We start from the raw sequence: 21314 nt of genomic DNA, 5'->3' as shown, positions 1-21314 counted from the left end.
ATGGCCAATGGTCCATCATTTCTGTATCTCCTCAAATATTCAATTATGCAGGCAATTTATTGACCAGATTCGATTCCTTTTGAACACCAAGTTTCTTGGCAAATTTAATTGACTTGGAGACTTTGATAAATAAAAAGAAATTGATAAATATATGGCACTGATATTTGGATTATCATAATTGGATATAATAACATTCTACAAAAATACATAGTAATTCTTTTGAAGTAGAGAGGAGCCAAAGAAAACGATAAAGGCTCTTTCTCTATCATTTTGTAGATGAAATATTTCAACATAATGAAAATTTCGTTGAAAACTATTGTCGATAAAAGAGCAAAATAGATACGAGCAGCAAAAAGCTACAATAGGAGGAAAAGAACTGATTTCCATAAATTATAAAATGATTTAAAACCAAAAAAACTTGAAAAAAAAAACAGATTTAGGAATCATAATTGGGGAGAATGATCAGAACCTGTCGGGATATCATGAGAAACATCATGAAAAATCAGTGGATTGACAGACCATGAAATTTCACATCACTTCATTTCCCCAAATCCAGCATCGACGAATCGAACAAGTAAAAGAAACCATTAGAGGGAAAAAAACAGAAGCAAAATCTGATAAGAGTAAAGGAGATAATGAAAGGGATGACTCATTTCCCCAAATCAAAAGCAAAATCTGAAGAAATTTTACATCACTGCATTTCCCCAAATCAAATACCTCGAAGAAGAATAGCATCAACGAATCGAACAAGTAAAAGAAATAATTAGAGCAAAAAAAAAAGCAAAATCTGATAAGAGCAAAAGAGAGAATGAAAGGGATGACTCAGAACTTCTTAGAGGGATTGTGTTACCGTCAGCGATAGACGAATCCGTCTCCGGCACAAGCATTTGATTTCATCATGGCCATCTAACTAAACAAACAAAGATGATAATTTTATCGAGAAAATCGAACAAAAAGAGAAAAAACAAAAACAGCAGGCGGCGACGACTCCATGACAGCGTCACAGATTTGAGATGAAGATTCATCTATCTGCGGATCTCTTATATAGAAGAGTAGGAAGGAAAACAAACCAGAAACCCTAATTTGAGATCTGTTGCCCCGATCTGGGCCGGGCCGAGCCGAGCCGTTCATCATGTTGGGTTTTTTCTGAACCGTCGTTGTATTTGAACCAGAACGGCCTGATGTCCAAATTCTTAATCGTCGAAATAAAATACGCTATAGATTTAAAATTATTTTCTTTCGAATCAAAACAATAAAAGTCAAAGATAAGAGAGTTTTATAAGGCGTCAACTATACTTTGTCAAATACGCTAGGATTAACATTCATTAAAATTAGTAAATTTCTTTTATCGTTTTCACTGAGTCAAAAATATGATATCTATAATTAAAAATCCTCAAAATACACAAATTAAATTTGGGACTCTCACGAACAAACAATCAAAGGTTTTAAAACAAAATCATGATCTATCGTCGCGAGTCCGTTTCTTAGACTTGTGGCCCTGCATGCATTGCGTTAAATTCGGTAACTTGTCTTCTTCAGTGGACGTAGTTTATCGTACCTTCTTCACCATGTATCTCCTTTTCGATATTGCTTTGCGTTTTCAAATTACTTCTGTAGAAATTTCAAAGAGTATTGTTAATTTGTTCAGACGAAACAGATAATAATGTGGTCGGTCTAAGAAAACATAAACAATTAAGAACCCAAACAAACTTAAGTAAACAATTATCAAGAAAAAGGATATATATCAATAAGGTTCACCTTTTGACTTGGAAATTAAACGTATCGCACTTCCGGTTTTAATAACATGCATGTGCTTGTGAGAGGAACTAGCAAAAACTCCATCTCCAAGTTTCTGCAATGGGGAAATTAAAGACAACTCCAGTGAACTACAATACACTGAGGAAAACTGTGTAACAAGTGAAAATGCACAACTTCTTACGTATAAACGATCCTATCAGAATATATAGTCGACAAATTCCTTACAATTTTATATATATTTAAAATCTTCACGAATGTCTTCGAACGCTATAGCTGCTGAAGAAAACCCAAGCACAACGACATGAATGGATTCCCTCCCTAGCTTCACAACCTTAATTTCCCTCTGAAAAATTCAAGAAATGCATTAGGTTTATTCTATGCTACAGATAGAAAAACATGCTATATTTAATTATGACCAGATGATTATCCTGTCCTGTAGTAGTGGTATATATATCTTTAAAAAAACAGGCAAGTGAGAAATGACCAATTGGATGAAAAATATAAAGAAATTAAAGAATGCTATCGCTAATGTATTAACAAGACAAATAATGAAAAGGCCAGAGGGAAGACATTGATCAACAGTGCATTAAACAAGTTAATTATCTAGCATCACTTTATGTTGGTTTAATATGCATGTGATAAGATCTGAACGGGCAGAGACTTAATTAGATCAGAAAAGAATATGTGCATATACTTCTCTGATCCTGAACATGTATTCAATCTACATCAGCCTGATTGGTTGAACTGGTAAAACAAGAAGGTATCTAGCTAGCAGCTAAGACAGTGAAATTAATAAACATGTCCATGCATCAACGCATGAGAACCACAGCAACAATAAATTGCTCTTCTATGACAATCCGCCTCACGATGCAGAATTCTTAGATTTCTTTATACAACTATGTTACCAAAAAATAAATCCACTTAAACATTGTAGCTAGAACCATGGTCAAACCTGTAGCTCTTACAAATAGCTTTTGCGATGGGGTGGTTATGCTATGGTTGAGAACATGGGGATACCAGATACATCAAATGATAAAAGAACAATCCCTAGTTGAGAAAAACAACTAATTCTTTAGTATACACTTTGTTTCTAGTGCTTGTTAGTTTTACAAGAACGAAAGAGAAGGAACAGTAAGAGTAACAAATAAATGGATACAGAAAATGGGCAGATATAACCAAATCACATGAAAATTGCTCAAACTGTCGAACTTAGCTTTGAAGTCTAAAGCTGTAAGCTGTTAATTAATCAGATAATTAATGGCATCTACAAAGATACATGCTTAACTTGTTTGTGTTTCTTAGAAGAACATCCCACAGAAAGAGCTTTTAATAGACAAACAAACACTATTTCAGTACTTACTTGAAAAGAAACAGATAATTGAAGAGTCAAATGAAGTATAGATCTTGATTGTCACTTTTTGTCTTCCGGATTTGGGGTGTACTCCTCAAAGATGAATTGAGGATTATATCATAGGCCTTACAATTTTTTCTGAACCTTAGATTATAGTTTAAGTTTAAAGCAAAATTAAGAAAATAAACAAAATTGCATAACATAAATACAAAACCATATATGATGATGCCACATGCAAATAGAATTTCTCCAGGAAGTTCCTGAAAATTTTGAACTGTCATATAAATTCAGTGAGATTGATTAATCCATTTAATCTCATATCCAGTAGCAGATATATATGTAATTGAGTCCACCATTGACATCAACTTTAGGCAATACCATCCTAATCATATTACTAACCATCAAAGTGTCAATTGTGCTGATTTCTACTACCAATAATAGGTATAAAAAAAAACTTAGTTAGTATAAAAGAAAGTAACACCGGGTCACTAATAAGACTCTCTACATCATTTCTAGCAGCCCAATATGCATCGATCATATCAGTGCAAGACAAACACACTTGCAGTGATTCAGAATCATTCAGAAAATATGAAGATCGGAGTTCGCCATTAGGAAAAAAATGCACGATCAATAGTCTTGCATTAACAAAACACAAATCGCCGTTGGAAAGCTACATGATGTTGACATTAGATTCGTCATGATTACCAATAACTTGATTGTGATAGGAAAAAAAATAAATTTCTAGGCAGCAAAATTATAATTACTCTCGTGATGGGAAAAAACTCAAATAATGCAACTAAACAGATCATGTGATCGACAAACATTTAATAAAAAAAACTGATCACTTCATGACAGCTAAAACACGCAATCCTCTAAGTTCGATCTAAGAAAATAATAATAAAAAGAAGAGCTTTGAAACACGGCCAACCAAATATGAATCGAAATAACTGATCGAGAGAGGAGGTCGGAAGGAGGGATGACCTACGTGAAGAGCAGAGAACTGAGCTGGTGAAGGATGGCTCAACTGACGCTGTTAGATTTAGAAGGGTGGACGTACACCACCAGGTCTGCCTCTGCCACCTTCAATCCATCCATCTTCACGCGATATACCCGATCAATCTCGCCGGTGGCGAGGCGATTCCTTCTAAAACCCTACGGCTTCGGCGATGAGTTAATAAAAACCCTTACTCTTTAAAATTAATTGAAGGCCTTTTTTAAAAAATTATTTCGGATGAGAATGACAAAGCTAAATTAATTATTTCAAATAGTATTGAGATATATAGATTCATTTTTGTAACTGAGACAAAACTTTGGCATGCGATGCAATGACTGCGTCTGCATGCATGCCACAACACGCCGTGGCCGGCTACATCTACGTATATCTCGGTGGACGTGCAGTTGCAGTTAATGCAAAAGCCCCGGAAATCTACATGAGCACTTCTTCTGCAAAAGCCCCGGAAATCTACATGAACACTTCTGCTCTATCTTACAATGGATCAATTAACTGCACCTTCTAATAACTCAAATCATCTTCATCCCCTTCAAACTGATCATAAACTTTCTTCTTCTCATCATAAACAAATTAACTACGTACACATGTTTACAGGGTTAGAGAGATAAAATACAATGATGAATTTGAGATTAAAACCTAAATTAAAATGTCCTGATTCGACACATGAAAATCCAAGCAAATTAAGGGTGTGATAGAATTAGCTTGAATTCTATGGAAACCTTGGCTTGAATTTTATGTTCTGATAAACTTATGCATACTTAACTCAAATTAATATTCATGTCTAATTATTAGCAAACTCTCATTCTAGTTTCATGATCACACCAAATTTAATTTTGTGGAATGATGGTAATATATATGCTGATGAAGCAACAAATTAATTCAAGTAGCATATATAATCTTTCTATAATTAAGATGAATTCTAATAACTACACAAATGCTTGAGTCTTGAACAACAAATGCAACTGCTTTAGTTTGGATGCAGGATTTAATCTCCATAAATTTATAGCGAGGAAAAAAGAAAATTAAAATAACACAATGAAAAATAAAAACTAATCAAGAGCATTAATTAGATCTTACCTGCAGGTATATATATTGGTAGGCATGCCTGTTTTTTGTTTTCTTTTTGCTGCTGATATTGAGGCAGGTGAAGCTTCTTCCTAATTAATCAAATAAAAATTAGAAACTAATAACGAGCAAACCAAAATTTGATTTAAGCGAACTAAGTCTTGATTCAGCAAATCATGCTTGCAGCTTAATAGTTATAAACTAATTATGAATACATAATTAAACAGGAATCAATCTGTTTAATAAATACTTAGAGTACACATCCATCCATGCATGTATTCTTTCCTCACAAGTAGAGATCTAAAGTTGAGGGCTTTTATCCCTAGTCATTGACGTCGCCAGCAACCGCAATCCCGCCGGAGTCTCCCTGATGCCGGCTGATTCAGAGCAGCAGTCCAAGTTGACTCCGAAGAGCCTGACTCTTTTCCCTCGGCCGCTGCCGCCAGCCGCCTGTTCGCAGAAATGCCTGGCAGAATTGATCCCCCGCACGTGCCCTGCCGCCGGTGGCGGCGGCGGAGGTCGTAAGTAGCTCCACGGGAGAGGCTGCAGCGGAGGGAAAGCGAAAGAGAAAGCTCTGATGAGCGGACGGTAATTGTCGCAACTATTGAGATAGCAATTATAATTATTCGTGCGCTTCTGGCGCCTGAAGTCGATGAAGAAGCGGTGGTGGTTGCGCGCGAAGGAGACGGTGTCTCCGGTGAGGAGGCCTTTGTCCTTGACGTAGCGGCTCCATCCCTTGGTGATGACATAGCTCTGGCTGCTGCTCCAGTAGGAGTAGCGGAAGCGCCAGGCGAGGCCGGTGCAAGCGTCCTCGAAGCTCAGCAGCATCCCCTTAGTGGTCTCGGAGCCGGCCGATGCCGGCACCGGGAAATGCCTCTCTGCGTGATGCTTAGGGATCACCAGACGGTTCAGCTTCCCGACGTCGCTGGGCGTCACCACCTTCTCGAACATCAACTCCCTGCAGTTAGTAACAGTCTCCATTGAGAAAGGGTTGAGGAATTGCAGAGAAGCCAGAGGAGATATGAAAAGAGAGGAGGAGCACCAGTTAAAGGTGTGAAAGATACGTGAGAGGGGGAGTGATCAGTGGAGGGGAGGTGGAAGGCAGTGGGCCGGGAGGGACCATGAATCATTCATGTTACTGAGCTAGCTAGCTAGCTCATGTACGTGAGCGGCTACACGTACGTAGTCGATTCGACTACCAAATTTGACAGCAAAATTAAGCTCCTCTAGCTACTTTGTCACCAATATAAAACCTCTTCAAATCAATCTCTAGCCAAACTTTTTCTAAATCTAATTTATTTACCATTAATTCAAATAACTATAGGTGCTTTATATACTGGTATTATAAAGGGAGGATGTCAAAAAGAGAATATACAATAGAGGTTAGTACATTGAAGGAAGTTCAATGATCGATCTATACGTTGACTGGTTCAACCCGGCCGGTCTGTCCGAGTTTCAGAACGACACTGGTCATGTGAGCTTGTCTGTGGGGACTTTATGCGTGTGTGTATATATATATATATATATATATATATCCCTGCCTCCTGTGAAAACCCTGACCTAATTAATGTGATTACTGCCATTGGCTACCTGACCAATTCACAGTGGACACATGCCAGCTAGCGATCTATCTCTGTAATCAGACCCAGCAAATTAGAAAGCATGTACAGTGAGGGCGTGCAGGCATGCATGATGCATCTACAGTTCAACCGATAGAACTAAACAGTGATCATCAGCTCACAAATTATCCCCACTTTCTCTCCAAACTAGAGAATAAAAAGTACAGAGACTTCCATCACTCCCCTCTACACACCATCTCACTGCTGCACTGCACTGCACGGCAATGCATGCATGCAGATTAAAGATAGGGGACCCTCCCATGCAATATATATGCACTATATATCTCATATATATGCACAACCTCAGCATTGTTCCTTACCTACACACTGCTAGCTATATATCTTGATCTATAGAATCTAGATAATTCAGTAATGAGTGAGCAGTGGAGGTTTAGTTTGATTAGCATGCAGATGCAGTGTTGTTGCAGGCTGAAACAGAAAAGTTTGGCCCCCTCTATCATTACTTAGTGATGTATAATAATTGAGTCATATTGATTTAGGGTGAACATGCATGCTGAAACTAATTAGAGAGTACATGACAGAAACTTAGAGAGTAGGAAGCCAAGGAGAGGAAGGGTGGTGCCACTTGGATCGTCCCCAGCATATGTATGCTGCAGATGCCTTACCTGCTTAATCATATTGTTGATGATCTGTTTGATTGGTATGTGAATTTTAATTACTTTATAAATATGTCAAAAGAAAAAGAAGAAAACGTCAATATTTCTGTGGCTCTTTTCCTCTTTGGCCATGTCTTGCTGCAGATATATATATATATATATATATATATATATATATATATATATATATATATATATATATATTATTTCTTATGGTCAGGGAAACTAACTGCACGTTGGGGGAGGCTTCTTCGCTGCCGTTGGGTCGCTTTCTTATCCTCTCTTTTTCTCTGCGACAATTCACATAAAGAGACAAAAAAAAGGGGAACCTAATAGGAGAGATACAAGGAATTAAAAAAACAAGTTTTTTATTTATTGATTTTAAAAAATAAAATAAAAATTACCTTTTTGCTGTCTAGTACATTAGTTTAATTTGGAAGCACGAGGCAAAAATTTGCTGGACATACAATTAATGCTAGTTTGTTTCCAATAATTGATGATGCTATATATAAAGATAAAAGCCTGCTGGACAATTAAATTATAATAATAACATATATATAAAAAAGGTTAGCACACGGATTTGAATAAGAAAGAAAGGTAAAATACATCGGTGCATATATATAGTTTTAAGATGAAAATTATAGGTCATTAATTATGCACAAAAATTATAATTTTATACAATCACATTTGAGTCGGAACGAATTATTGTTGATACTTAGAGCTAGAAATATTTTTGATATCGGAGATTTAAACATATTATATTTGGATTCGTCAAGGAGTTCGAAGTTAAAATAACTCGAATTTTTTAGGTCGATGCGAATATATCAGATCTTCCTCGCGCCTAAGCGGATCCACGTCACGACGGGCCATTTGTTCGTCGCCGAAACAGAATCGCGAAAACTCCGCCCGGCAGCCGTCAACAACCCCCGACGCATCTAAGCGAATTACTGGCTAACTATTGGGCCCCACACACCAACCGAGATTTGGATGTTGGTGCGGGAGCTTCGGCGGTAAACGGGTAGCCTAGCCTGAATTTCAATTTACGCCCCTTTAATTTTGGAATCGATTTATTTGACCTTATTCAATTTACATCGCACTACTAGACTTTTAATAATCTCCTAAGCAACCTCGCTCGCAATATGATAGAGATAATTATATTATAAATATTGCCGTTGATTGATTTTAAGATGGATCAATTTTTTAAAATAGAAGGGGTCGTGTGGAAATTATCACATGCAGCATTCATATTCATTATCCATTCGATCGATTCGCATATAATATAATTAAAGAGTAGCCGTTTCGGCGGATCTTCCCGATCCCGCAGCTTCCGCCGTCAATCTCGAGCAGCAGAAGGGGCTCGATTCGGTGTTGTCTCTCCAGACCTTGTGATTCGAAAAGAGGAAGAGGAGAGGCGATCGAAAATGATGCAAGTGGCGGTGATGGCGGCGGTGCTGAAGGAGATCACGTTGGTGACTTTCGCCTTGTTGGAGGAGGCCTTGCTCCGAGGCCCTGTACCCCGACGGGTCAGCATCCTCATCCTCCGCTGCCTGCCCTTCACCGCCCCTCCGCCGCCAGTTCCGCTGCCGCACTACGCCAGAGGATTCCGCGCCCCCCGCGGCGCCGCCGCCATCGCCTCCGCTCGGTGACCCTGTCTCTTTTATCCTGGAAGAGCGCATAAAGTTGCGCCTTTTATCGTTTAGCTGTGAAGATTCTGCCATCGCATTCCAGTTTTTCTTCGAAAACGCAACTTTGTTTCTCTAATTCTGAACAAAAATGTTTCAGAGGGCGTGTAATGCTCGATTTGATCATCCAGTCTCTTTTTGCTCTCTGTAAAGCAGGGGCACTTCGCATCTGTTTACTTCGGACGAAGCGAGAAGGAAAGGAGGAGAAAAACAAAGAGACACAAAAAGAATGAGATTACTGAAATAATATTTTAATTAAGTTTAAGGATAATAATATTTTTAGTTAAACTTAAAAAAAAAAACTCAATGAAGCTTTTAATATAATTAAGTTATAAGGATAACAATATTTTAAGCTCTCAAGGCATTTTTATAAAAACATAAAGTACTGGGGTTTAAAATGAAATTTCACCGACTCGACCGGCAATGCCGACGATTTTGATTTCGCAGGCCGCGGAGAATAAAACGGAAATAGCAATCGCCCAAAAAGAGGATTAAGTTGGATCTTTGCGAGATCTCAGATCCCAAACTCTCTCGATCTCCTCCAGATCCTTCCTGCTTTTGATCTCTTTGAAGGATCGCCATGGCCCCGGTCTCGGCGCTCGCCAAGTACAAGCTGGTGTTCCTGGGCGATCAGTCGGTGGGGAAGACTAGCATCATCACCCGATTCATGTACGACAAGTTCGACAACACCTACCAGGTCGATCTCTATTCTCCTGGATTATATTTTATACCGGGATCCAGATCAGACTTTCATATGCTTGTTTTCTGAAATCTCGTCGACGATCCTGTGAGTGCTGAGAAGCTTCGTTAAGGTTTTCGTTCTAGCAAATGCTGCTCCTAGATCGGTCCATCGCATAGTTGGTTTCATCTACGAGATCTGTCGTGATCTAGATGGTTATGGACGGAGGATGCCACTCTTGAATTTTATCGTACTAGGAATAATCTAATATAACACAGATGATAGATTCCGGTGATATGATGGTTTTAGCAGGAACATGATGGAATACAGTTCTGTTTCCAATTGGTTAGTTGACAATATCATTGATTGTAATCAATTCCTTCAAAATTCAAAACCGTACCTTTTTCCTATCGATGATTACAAAGCTAGAACTTGGGGACAAAAAAATTAATGGGAAAAGAGAGTAATGTTCTAGTAAATTGTTAGAGATCTGAATTTAATTTTGAATTATTGATAACAGAATACTCTATTTCTTCTTGTTTCCAAGATGTTCAATGTTTATCTCTATTACATATTGTTACCTACTGAATGTGCAATCAAAGGAGATAACTTAACAAGCACTTTTCAAAACAACAAACATAAATGGAAAATAACTAACTAAATGCGAATCTTCTATTGAATTTTATGCTCTCATATTAGTGGGAAAGAATTACAATAATGGTAATACATCAAAATCCAGAGCTTATTCAATAGTTTTGTCTAAAGGAATCCATTTTTCATTGCCTAGCTTCACGGATACATTCACACACACGTGCAAATACTGCCCTACATTACCTCGGTAAAAGAGCCTGTCTGCAATCATAAAGGCTAGCAGAACATTGCATTTTGTAGTGATGATGCTTGTCTTTGCTATTTGAAGAAGTCAATTACCCAACAAAGGCATTTCTAATTCTTGAAATTCTCTTGACTGATTGTAAGATGGAATTAGTCTCCTTCATCTAGAGGAAATGATGCACCATCTAAATTATGCTAAGCCCAGTTAAATGTAGTATCTGTACTCTCGTTTTGATTTTTCATCTGACAACTTGAAGTTATCATGATCAACAGGCTACGATTGGTATAGATTTTCTCTCAAAGACTATGTACCTTGAAGACCGAACCGTCAGACTACAACTTTGGTATGGTTATTCCATTTGTTCTGTTACAGTTGAATTTTATGAAAGTTATCTCCATGTATGATTGTGGTTGACACATAATGTTAGAAAAATTTTTGGTCTCAACTATAATTCTTCTTCTTGATGTGGTGATTTCTAATTTAGGTATGATCGGAACACAAAATGCACCTGGTCAAAATGAGAATTAATAATAAAACTAAAGCTGACATTTATGATTGAGTGGCCATTGGCAACTGGCATTTAATTTAGTCTCTGAAATTCTTAGCAGAGATGAATGATATTTGGGTCTATATGGACTCACTAGAAAGATCAACCAATAATGTTGAGATACGTGAGTGCTTGCTACATTTATGATATGGAGTATCCCAGCTATTATGATGCTTAACGTGTTGGAATGAGTATGGTATGTTGGGGATTTGATACTGACATTATGCGTGTTTATCAGCCATTATATAGAGCATATTTATTATGATATTGAAGAGCATCGATGACTAGTAAGATAATTTTCTTATTAATCCTTGAGGTTGCAAACTCTATTACTGTCAATCTTTCATAGTATTCTTTTATAGGGAACTCCGTTTGATTAACCAGATGATGTGATCCATTAGTGTTTTGAAACTCTATGGGTTAAGATCATACATATAGTTATCTTATCTATAACCTGCACTTTTCTTAGATACATCTTTTTATTGCTGAATGTTCTGAGAGTTTATGTAATATTTGTCTAATCATTAGCAGCATGGATATCCATTACATTACCTGATATTTTTCTGATATTCTATTTTGCTAAATTAAATGAACATTGGGCAGCATTAACTAACATAAACCTATCTGCCATATAAACTTGAGACGGGAATTTGAAATTGTTGATGCCAAATAAGTTCTGCTACCTCTTGAGGGGTTGAAACTGCTCTAAGGTCATTTGTTACTGATGACACTAAAGAGAAATTATGATAGGATCAGTCCCAATAAGGTAGATGCCTTAATCTGTCATCTTGAATTGCCCTCTGTGGAATGACACTTGCTTAGTATTCTAATATCACCACAAAACCACAAAACCACATGCTAAATCTTTGTTTCCCATGGTAGATTCTATAAACTGACATTTTTTTCAGCTGAGAACAAGCTCGTCTAACACAAGAAACACAATAAGAAATGACATAATAATGAAACACAAGTGATCTAACGTGAATGGAACACAAGTGATCTAACATGATTCAACAAAAGTCTACATTGTTCAAAGAGAATCTAAGTGTATATGATATTAGAGCAAAATCACAGAGATACTTTGATACTTAGACAAGCCGTTGTCATACTGTCTACACTAAAGCTCTCACCTTTACTTTCCTTTTTTCAACTCCAATGGAAAAATAGAAGCAAAATGTCACCTAAAACACTCCCTAGATTCCAAAAACTCTACTCGAGAAGAAAACTCTTCTCTACAAGTTCTTTGGTCTCCAAGATTCACTGCACGTGTGTTAATGTGTTGTTTGAACTTTAGTATATATGCAATTGAGGTAAAAAATTCATAGTACCTAAGTCACGACTCATCACATGCTCTGTGTAGGTCATGCATGCTGTGCACAGGTGGCATACTCATTTGGGCTGATGATGTTCCACTCTATACAGAGAAATACCATACCAAGCAAGCCTCAATGGGAATCATATTAAGTGGAAAGCTCCTTGAATGTGCTTGCATGGTCTACTTGCATGATTTGTTTCTTAGACATAACACAGTTCATGTTTTTTTATTTCTCAAAATATTCATTCTTTTGAAGGTTGCACTGGCTAGTAGCTTCTATATCCAAAATGTTCTCTTTTACAGTTTTGTTGAATCTCAATCATCTCTAGGGACACTGCTGGACAAGAGAGATTTAGGAGCCTCATCCCAAGTTATATTCGTGACTCATCAGTTGCAGTGATTGCATACGATGTTGCAAGTATGCTTCCTTGGTAAATCTTGTGCTGTATTTAACAATAATTGTCCAAAGGGCTCAATCTTTGAGTGTTTTCTTTTTCCCTTTTCTTGCTTGAATTTCTTCTGCTTGTTGTAACTTTGATTGTTTCACTCAATATTAATGTATGATAAATGTAGGTAAACATTTAGTTTTATATCCTGTATTTGCTATAGAAAACTTATTAGCTGCTTTGTATTTGATGTAGATCGTCAATCTTTCTTAAATACTTCAAAGTGGATTGAAGAGGTTCGAACAGAGAGGGGAAGTGATGTTATTATTGTCCTTGTGGGGAACAAAACTGACTTGGTCGACAAGAGGTGATTGATATCTCTTATTTAATTTGGTTTACTTCGAAACTCTACTATGCTTAGGTAACACACTTACCAAAGAATAAGCGTTATCATTGTTACTTTGATGTTTATCTATATCTTCATGTATCACCATGTTCCATATTTTGGGTCTGTTCAAAATGAACCTGAGAATTTTTTTGTAAGAAAGCAACAAATTCTTGCATATGTAGAGGATTGAGGATTGTGAAAGTTGGTGAAATTCATATAGAGAATGTAAGCTCACCGATTGTTAAAAAAGAACTTAATGATTTTTTTTAATTATCAATTGACAAATTTTTATCTTATTCATTTAATTGGTCAATTGCTTGAGTAGCATGCAATTATGCTCTATTACTTGAGTCTATAGATCACCATGACCTTCTATATTGAAGGGGGTATAGTGACTAGTCATTTAGGATGAAATGAACTTTACTCATTAGTCCCACTTGGACGAGTGTCAGTTGTCCACTATACCTATATATATTACAAGTGTTTTGCCTTCTCAAGTGAATAAGCTCTGCTTGAATTCAGCCCTAATACTTCAGAGTGGTCACCAACAAGTCATAAAAAATATCATCAGTCACTATAAATTCCGCAAAGGATTATCTTTTGCTTGGCTGCTTTCTTATCATCCCACGTCAGCTTCTATTTCCAAGTCTGTCCTTGAGGATTGGACCTTACTTGTTGCATTGTTCTTTTTCTTGTTATTAACAGGCAAGTCTCCATAGAAGAAGGAGAAGGTACAGCACAAGAGCTCGGTGTCATGTTTATCGAAACAAGCGCAAAAGCTGGCTTCAATATAAAGGTAGCTATCATACCGTGACAAGAACCTATTATGCTTCAAAATCAGTTCATGTTTATGCTTTTCAAAGTACCAATGCATATATATGCCTGATCACAGCTGAAACTGGCAAATACTTGTACTGCAAACATCTCCTTGAGGTGCACCAAATCAATTACTTGGCCCAAAGATCCTTACAAATTACTTATACTTGTTAGACAGATGCACTGAAAGCAAACATTTGTCATCTTTACGTGCCTAATTATGCTGGGGTCCTGACAAAATGCTTAACAGTGACATCCTAGTTTAGTCTCACAAGGCTTGCAAGGGGAGTTTATTGAATAGGATTTATATAGACTTAACAGATACAATATTATTAACTCGGGCTTCAATATTTTATTCTCGTGGCTGAGAACAAGTTCGTGGATCAATTCTTCCATCAAATCCAATCGCTTTCTTATTTATTTAGCGAAAGAGAAAAAATTACCACCATATTTCAGATTTTTCAAGGACTGCAGTTACTAATTGCTTCCTCAATCTTTTCAGGCTCTGTTTCGGAAGATTGCCGCTGCCTTGCCGGGGATGGAAAACCTTTCTTCAGAAAAGCAGGATGACATGGTCGATGTTAATCTGAAAGCAACCAATGCTCGCTCGTATCAGTCACAGTCACAATCTGGAGGCTGTGGTTGTTAACTTCATCCTTCACAATTTTGTGTTGTACCTTATTGCATTAGTCAACTGAAGAAGCCATGGTTCTTGAGGTGAGGATCGTTTTTCTCTCAACAAGGTCAGATTATTTCCGGTTGTAGAGATTTTTTATGCATCTTATTCAATTCCCATCTGTTGCTGGTAGCTGATATTTTATTGGGATTTAGTAGATGTAATTGAGTTATTTTGTTTGTTGAGATAATTGTTAGTGCAATACCATATCATGGTTATTAATTTTAAAGCTGGATTGTTCATACTCTCTTTATGGAAAATTTTGCGGAAGCAGTACATTTTATATTGAAGAACAAGTGCATTTGATGTTGAATAACAGATATCTCTAACTTAAAAGAGCAGATACTTGGTATGATAAATGGATCGATCAGAATAAGTACACTTGATATTGATATCGAAGAACAAAGAGTGCATTGAGTCCTCTTCATTGAGAGATCCATGAGGGAGGCTTCTACATTTGAAACCATTTTTTTGTACATTTTTTCAGATTTCATTAAAATAAAAATTACTATTTGATTTCCAATGCTAAGATATGACATACATCAATCGTAGAAGCGCCTTCTTGATAATTTTGAAAAAACAAAGTACCTCTATGATATGTCTGATATAAACTTTTTTTTTAAAAAAAACACTATTATTTATGTGTTTTTTTTCTAAAAATATCACTCCTACGATAGAAAGATTTGAGTTATTATTATTTTAAATAAATATAAATAAAAAAGATGAATTATTTTTTTATAATCAAAATAGTTTTCAAATATTTTAGATATTTATCTTTTCTTTGTATTCATCAATTGTTTTTTAAAAATGTTCTTAACATCCCTAATTGGCGACCAAGCCATAAAGAATTAATTTCGTTAAGACCATGCATAAAGTTGCGCCTTTTATCGTTTAGCTGTGAAGATTCTGCCATCGCATTCCAGTTTTTCTTCGAAAACGCAACTTTGTTTCTCTAATTCTGAACAAAAAAAGTTTCAGAGGGCGTGCAATGCTCGATTTGATCATCCAGTTCTTTTTGCTCTCGTTAATTCTGTCAAATGTTTTCCTCGAACAAAATTGAAAAGCGGTGGAAGTTTTGTTAGATTCGAGAAATTATAAGATTTATTTATAAATAAATTTACCTTTATTATTAAGGATAAAGGGTTAATGAAGTTCAATTTGTAGTTAATTAAACTAAGTCTAATTTTAATCATTTATGTTAAATGGCCCAATCTTAAAGCCCAAATAAAGAGTCCAATTGGGAAATTGTGCATGTGACAGTAGCCATCTGTGTGGTCATGTAGGATTTGGAAACATGACCTTTTATCTTAATTGTTGTGCATTGTGTGATGTGTTAAAGGACGTGTAGTCCTTATTCCAGCCGCATGTGGCTGTGTATTTCTGTTTGTATCCAGGAAATTGTCATGGTTACTGGGGAGATGCTGTCGAAATTTTTGGACGGCCTCCCGGGTCGTGACAATTTAGTGGTATCAGAGTAAGTTCGGTCCTTTCGGGATTCATCATTGGATTTTTCGTTACATTTGTAGCCTATTTGATACCAATTTAATGGTATCAGAGTGGCGCAGTAGGAGCGTGGTGGACCCATAACCCACGATTCCGAGCCTAGGTTCAATCCTTGTGGCTTTCCGTTGCATTCGTGACTTTAGGTTGGATTTATCATTGGATTTATTGCATATTTGTTGTCTTCGGGTTTTATCATTTCATCTGTAGATTTATCTGATACCAATTGTTTGGTATCAGAGCACATTAGGTAAACATTTATGTTTAGAATTTTTCCATCATATTAGTTTTAGGATTTAGATTTAGTTTATTTTTGAATTTGTCGTGGTTTATTTTGAAATTATTGTCGTATCAATTTTATCGTGTTTTGGTACTCGATCCGAGTTGTGAGATGGACAGACAGAGGCATGATCTCCAAGCAATTGTAAGTAAAGTCACCTTGTATATCTAATCCATTTCTAGAAACGTATAGTAATTATGTCATCAGGTGAGATTAAATTTTGTTATGGCTTCCGGACAAAACCAAGCACGTGGTCGACTCCGGAGACGCCCCGCTAGATTTGTAGAGACAGAGAGTTCCGAGGAGGATAGGGATAATCGGGAGCAGACCCGTAACTCCCCAGCTGTAAGGCGGAGTTCTCAAGTTCCGAAAATACCGTCGACAGACCTAATACCACCTACGGTTAATAGGATGGGGGATAGGAGCCGGATTCTTGCACTAGCAAAATCAGTAAAGAACCGGATGACTCTGTTCCATGGGGGATTTGACCCATGGCTTGCACGTTCTTGGTTAGAGAACGTTATTGACACATTCACGTATATCACTTGCACTGAGGCGGAACAAGTTGAGTTAGCTGTATTCTACCTGCGTGATCAGGCTGTCACGTGGTGGAAGACTCAGAGGACAGTACTCGGAGATCGGAGCTCATCGTGGTCAGCGTTCAGAGAGGCTTTTGAGGGGGAATACCTTTCAGAGGTATTCTGTTTTACACAGCGTCAAGAATTTCTGAACCTTAAGCAGGGTGACCGTTCGGTTGCCGAATACCATACACAGTTCTTGAAACTTTCGGAGTTCTGCCCAGAGATGGTAGCGCAGGACCGTAGTCGGATGCATCAGTTTATTCAGGGACTGGCTGCATCTATTCGGTTAGCGATGTCCAGTTGCACCGTCACCACCTACAGAGAGGCATTGGACCGAGCTCTCGTTATCGAGACGACCCAGCGACAGGTGACACAAGAGAGAGACGCAGAAAAATCGAAGGGTCCGAGTTCACAGACTTCTGGTCAGAAGAGGCCAGCTCAGGAAGCCGGGACACAGGACTTCTCTAGACGACAGAAAGGGAAATATCCTACAGGATCTTCGAGTGGGTCCCAGCGAAAGGAGACTTCGGAGAAGAAATGTTATCGCTGTGGATCTGATAAGCATCGAATGTTGGATTGCCCATCCGATCAGGCTGTTTGCTATTATTGTAAACAACCTGGTCACATGATAGGCGCCTGCCCTCGAAGAGCCCAGCTGGAGCGCACGGATACTTCTGTCCCTGAAGGGCAACCCACACAACCTCAACAGCAGAGGATACCATCGAGATACAGAGCACCTCCGCAGCAGAGATCTCTACCATCTGCAGAACGTATGTATCAAATCCAGGGAAGAGAGTATATAGTATTATCAGCAGAGTCCCAGCCAGAGATCTGTTATGCAGGCAACTCCGGTACAACAGCAGCTACCAACAATATCAACTTCAAACGATTTGCCTTACCAACAGATTCATCAGTCAACGTCAGTACCTCAGAGTCAACTTCAGCCTGCACAGAGGCAAGATGTATTCCATTCAGATACCCCACCGATCAATGCGGAATTCTGACACGATGATACTACGATCAGAGCAGAGGCACGATGGAACGAGAGACTGAGAAATTGAGATATAATTCTTAATTAGTACGACATTTTCTGAACTATAGTAGGTAGATAGTAAAATTTGGGGACCAAATTTTTATTAGTGGGGGAGAATGTTAGATTCGAGAAATTATAAGATTTATTTATAAATAAATTTACCTTTATTATTAAGGATAAAGGGGGTTAATGAAGCCCAATTTGTAGTTAATTAAATTAAGTCTAATTTTAATCATTTATGTTAAATGGCCCAACCTTAAAGCCCAAATAAAGAGCCCAATTTGGAATAGTGCATCAGCCCAAGGTAAAGGGTTATTGGGTTGGTATGGAATCTGTTAACCCATCGCCCGTTAAGAAAAAAAAAATTTAAGCCGCGATCGCGACTCCTTCCCTGTTTCGCCTTTTCGCCGCGAGACCGCGTCGCTCGCCTGCGGAGAAATCGGAACAGGGGAGGGCTTTAAAGGGGGCCACGGTGGGGAACTCCTCAGCCTAGCCGCGCCCCTTTCCTCCGCCTTCGTCGCCGCTCTGCAAGACCGCCGCCGCCCTGGAGAAGCAGCCAGCCCTAGTTTTCTCGCCCTAGCCCTTCTCCCTCGCTTCTATTCCTTCCCTCCTTTGCTGCTGCCCTGCCGCCGTCCGAAGACAACAACCTCGACGCCATCCCCTTCAACCAGCGCCGCCGTCCCCTGCAGACCGGAGCCCGACCGCCATCCTCCTTCGTCGCCGCGCGTGGAGAAGACCAGCAGCGACGCCGTTCCCCTGCTCGATCGCCGGCCGCCGGAAGGAGCCACCGCCGACGCCCTGCCGCCGCGCCTCTGCCGCCGGTCGCCAACCAACAGCAGGTAAAGGGTGTTAATCGGGTAATGGGATTAAAGTTTACTAATTTCTTAAGGGTTAGTAATTAGTTAATTAGATTAGGGCTTGTTTGATTAAACGATGGTATTTGATTAATTAAGGTAATTAATCTAAGTTAATTAGATTAACGATCGGTTTAACTACATAAGTATATTAGGTATAATTATTCGGCTGATTAAGGTTGATTAATTGGTGCTTAATGTTATTTGATTGGTAGGTTAATAAGATTGTTCATCTAAATTGGTAATTAAGATATTTAGATTAATTAATGTGATCAAATTAATCGATTCATTAATTAAGGTTAATCAGGTAATGGATCTTAATTGATTTAAAGAGGTAATTAAGTTGTAAACGGGATTAATTAAAATTTACTTTATCAATCAGATTATAATTAATGAATTCATGAATTATACGGATGGATTAATGAATTAATTAATAATCTAGTTAAGTTATTAGGTTGATTAATAAGGGAAGTGATGTATTAACAGATTAATTGCGTTATAGGTTGATTAACATATCGGATTCTATCACTAGGATTCATAGCCCAACGAGGTTCCATAGGATTATGAATTGATTAGGTTAATTTGAAATGGGGTTAGCTTAAATTAAAATAATCGAGTTGTGTTAATTGGAGTTAATTGGAAGTTTAATTGAGTTGGAGTAACCTTAGAATCGACTAGGATTTATTTTGTTGAAAAGTAAATATAATATTTAGAAAATATGTATTTTAATTGCAGGACTCTGATTTGTTGATCCTGCTATACGCGAAAGATTTTATTAAGGTTCTTATTGCGACGATTCGTCAATCAGGTGGGTACTCTTGTGCTTGGTCAACACAGGTCTCATTTTCGTAGTGCATGATTTATTATTGCTGTTATCTATCCTGTTGATACTTTACTGCTCATGTTATTTATCCAGTCAATACTTTTGATAATCATTACTTGATACTTACCTGTTGACCTTTATTGGGATCTATTATTGTCATATTGCTACTCTTGCTATCTATGCTAGTTAATTAATTGATACCTTATACCTATCGTTGCTTGATTGTTAGTTATTGATACTTAGACTTGAAATTTAATTTGATGCTAATGTCCTGTTTGGCCCCTCAGTTCACTGCCCCGAAGGGGGTGATTGGGGAGTGTAGAGTGCGGACAGGGACTTGCATTCAATTAGGTCCTGTTTGGCTCCTCAGTCCACTGCCCCGAGGGGGGTGTGACTGGGGAGTGTAGAGTGCGGACAGTGACTTACATTTGATTATGTCTTGTCTGGCCCTTCAGTTCACTGTGCTCTGAGAGAGTGACTGGGGAATGTAGAGTGCGGACAGAGACTTGCATTTGGTTGCGATATTTGTTGCGTATTTTTACATGCATTCGTTGGTAGGATTATCACATAGTTTACTTTATATACGTTTACGATTGTTGCATTTACTTGTCATGCTTGTTGCAGTTGTTTGCTAGGATTGTTGTATTGCATGCCATGACATACATGATCACATTTACATGACCCTTATTACTATGATTTAGGCTATCTGCTGATACCTGTTGCATATTTTACTCGTTCTACATAAACCTATTCGTTATAGACTTTACTCTTTTATTATTCATGTTATTTTAACCTTTACATGCACTTTTCTTCTAGTACCCGCTGAGTATTTATACTCACCACCCAGACCCTGGGGTTTTCTGTCTCCCCAGGTAACAGATAGATTTACTTGGAGCTTGGAGATTGACCGACTGCTTCCATCTCACATCCGAAGGTTTACTATGGTTTGATTTGTTCGCTGATAATCGTATTTCGATTTGGTTGTAATAAATTTGATTATATTACATATGATTGTATATAGATTTTATACACGGGTGGTTATTCATTTTCTTGGAATTACGATATTTCCGCTACGTGGATTTTCGATTTATTTCGGTATTGTGCATGTGACAGTAGCCGTGTGGTCATGTAGGCCTTTTATCTTAACTGTTGTGCATTGTGTGATGTGTTAAAGGACGTGTAGTCCTTATTCCAGCCGCATGTGGTTGTATATTTCTGTTTGTATCCAGGAAATTGTCATGGTTGCTGAGGAGATGTTGTCGAAATTTTTGGACGGCCTCCCGGATCGTGACAAGTTTAATACATGTGAAAGATTTAAAACGGGGGCACTTCGCTTCTGTTTACTTGGGACGAAGCGAGAAGGAAAGAAGGAGAAAAGAAAAGGAGACACAAAAAGAATGAGATTACTGAAATAATATTTTAATTAAGTTATAAGAATAATAATATTTTTAGTTAAACTTTAAAAAAAAACTCAATGAAGCTTTTAATGTAATTAAG

At 37.8% G+C, this 21314-nt stretch overlaps 2 protein-coding genes, 1 long non-coding RNA gene, 2 other non-coding genes and 1 pseudogene across 5 annotated transcripts; 2 read left to right on the top strand and 4 right to left on the bottom strand.

Annotated features, from left to right (window-relative positions):
* Nucleotides 1-458: 458 nt before the first annotated feature.
* LOC141822566 (small nucleolar RNA snoR14) lies at nt 459-542 on the bottom strand. Its single transcript, XR_012601298.1, has one exon. It is a non-coding gene; the product is annotated as a small nucleolar RNA snoR14 (small nucleolar RNA).
* Nucleotides 543-818: 276 nt separating this feature from the next.
* LOC141822561 (small nucleolar RNA U61) lies at nt 819-905 on the bottom strand. Its single transcript, XR_012601293.1, has one exon. It is a non-coding gene; the product is annotated as a small nucleolar RNA U61 (small nucleolar RNA).
* A 1082-nt stretch (nt 906-1987) lies between these two features.
* LOC141821566 (uncharacterized) lies at nt 1988-4204 on the bottom strand (annotated as a pseudogene).
* Nucleotides 4205-5411: 1207 nt separating this feature from the next.
* LOC141821932 (putative B3 domain-containing protein Os10g0537100) lies at nt 5412-6167 on the bottom strand. The gene has a single exon (XM_074709319.1). The coding sequence runs from the start codon at nt 6165-6167 to the stop codon at nt 5487-5489; it is 681 nt and encodes a 226-aa protein (XP_074565420.1). The 3' UTR covers nt 5412-5486.
* Nucleotides 6168-9579: 3412 nt separating this feature from the next.
* LOC141820793 (ras-related protein RABH1b-like) lies at nt 9580-14936 on the top strand. Its single transcript, XM_074708149.1, has 6 exons — nt 9580-9801; nt 10891-10961; nt 12810-12898; nt 13122-13233; nt 13960-14050; nt 14573-14936. The coding sequence occupies exons 1-6, from the start codon at nt 9685-9687 to the stop codon at nt 14717-14719; spliced, it is 627 nt and encodes a 208-aa protein (XP_074564250.1). The 5' UTR covers nt 9580-9684; the 3' UTR covers nt 14720-14936.
* Nucleotides 14937-18554: 3618 nt separating this feature from the next.
* On the top strand, nt 18555-20907 carry LOC141818035 (uncharacterized). The gene is made up of 3 exons (XR_012600892.1): nt 18555-18979; nt 19730-19802; nt 20690-20907. It is a non-coding gene; the product is annotated as an uncharacterized LOC141818035 (long non-coding RNA).
* The last annotated feature ends 407 nt before the right edge of the window (nt 20908-21314 follow it).

The sequence above is a fragment of the Curcuma longa genome, chromosome 2, assembly GCF_044706935.1.
Source record: "Curcuma longa cultivar G26 ecotype Majalengka, Jawa Barat chromosome 2, ITB_CL_G26_1.1, whole genome shotgun sequence".
In the NCBI taxonomy this organism is placed as follows: Eukaryota; Viridiplantae; Streptophyta; class Magnoliopsida; order Zingiberales; family Zingiberaceae; genus Curcuma; species Curcuma longa.
This window is presented reverse-complemented; position numbering and strand designations above follow the sequence as displayed.

What these genes read in the sequence shown, in the direction of transcription:
- LOC141820793 (XM_074708149.1), top strand. Translation starts at nt 9,685, where the DNA reads ATGGCCCCGGTCTCGGCGCTCGCCAAGTACAAGCTGGTGTTCCTGGGC. An exon ending in AGTTCGACAACACCTACCAG is followed by an intron (nt 9,802 to 10,890) that starts GTCGATCTCTAT and finishes CATGATCAACAG; the next exon opens with GCTACGATTGGTATAGATTT. An exon ending in GATTGCATACGATGTTGCAA is followed by an intron (nt 12,899 to 13,121) that starts GTATGCTTCCTT and finishes TATTTGATGTAG; the next exon opens with ATCGTCAATCTTTCTTAAAT.
- LOC141821932 (XM_074709319.1), bottom strand. Translation starts at nt 6,167, where the DNA reads ATGGAGACTGTTACTAACTGCAGGGAGTTGATGTTCGAGAAGGTGGTG.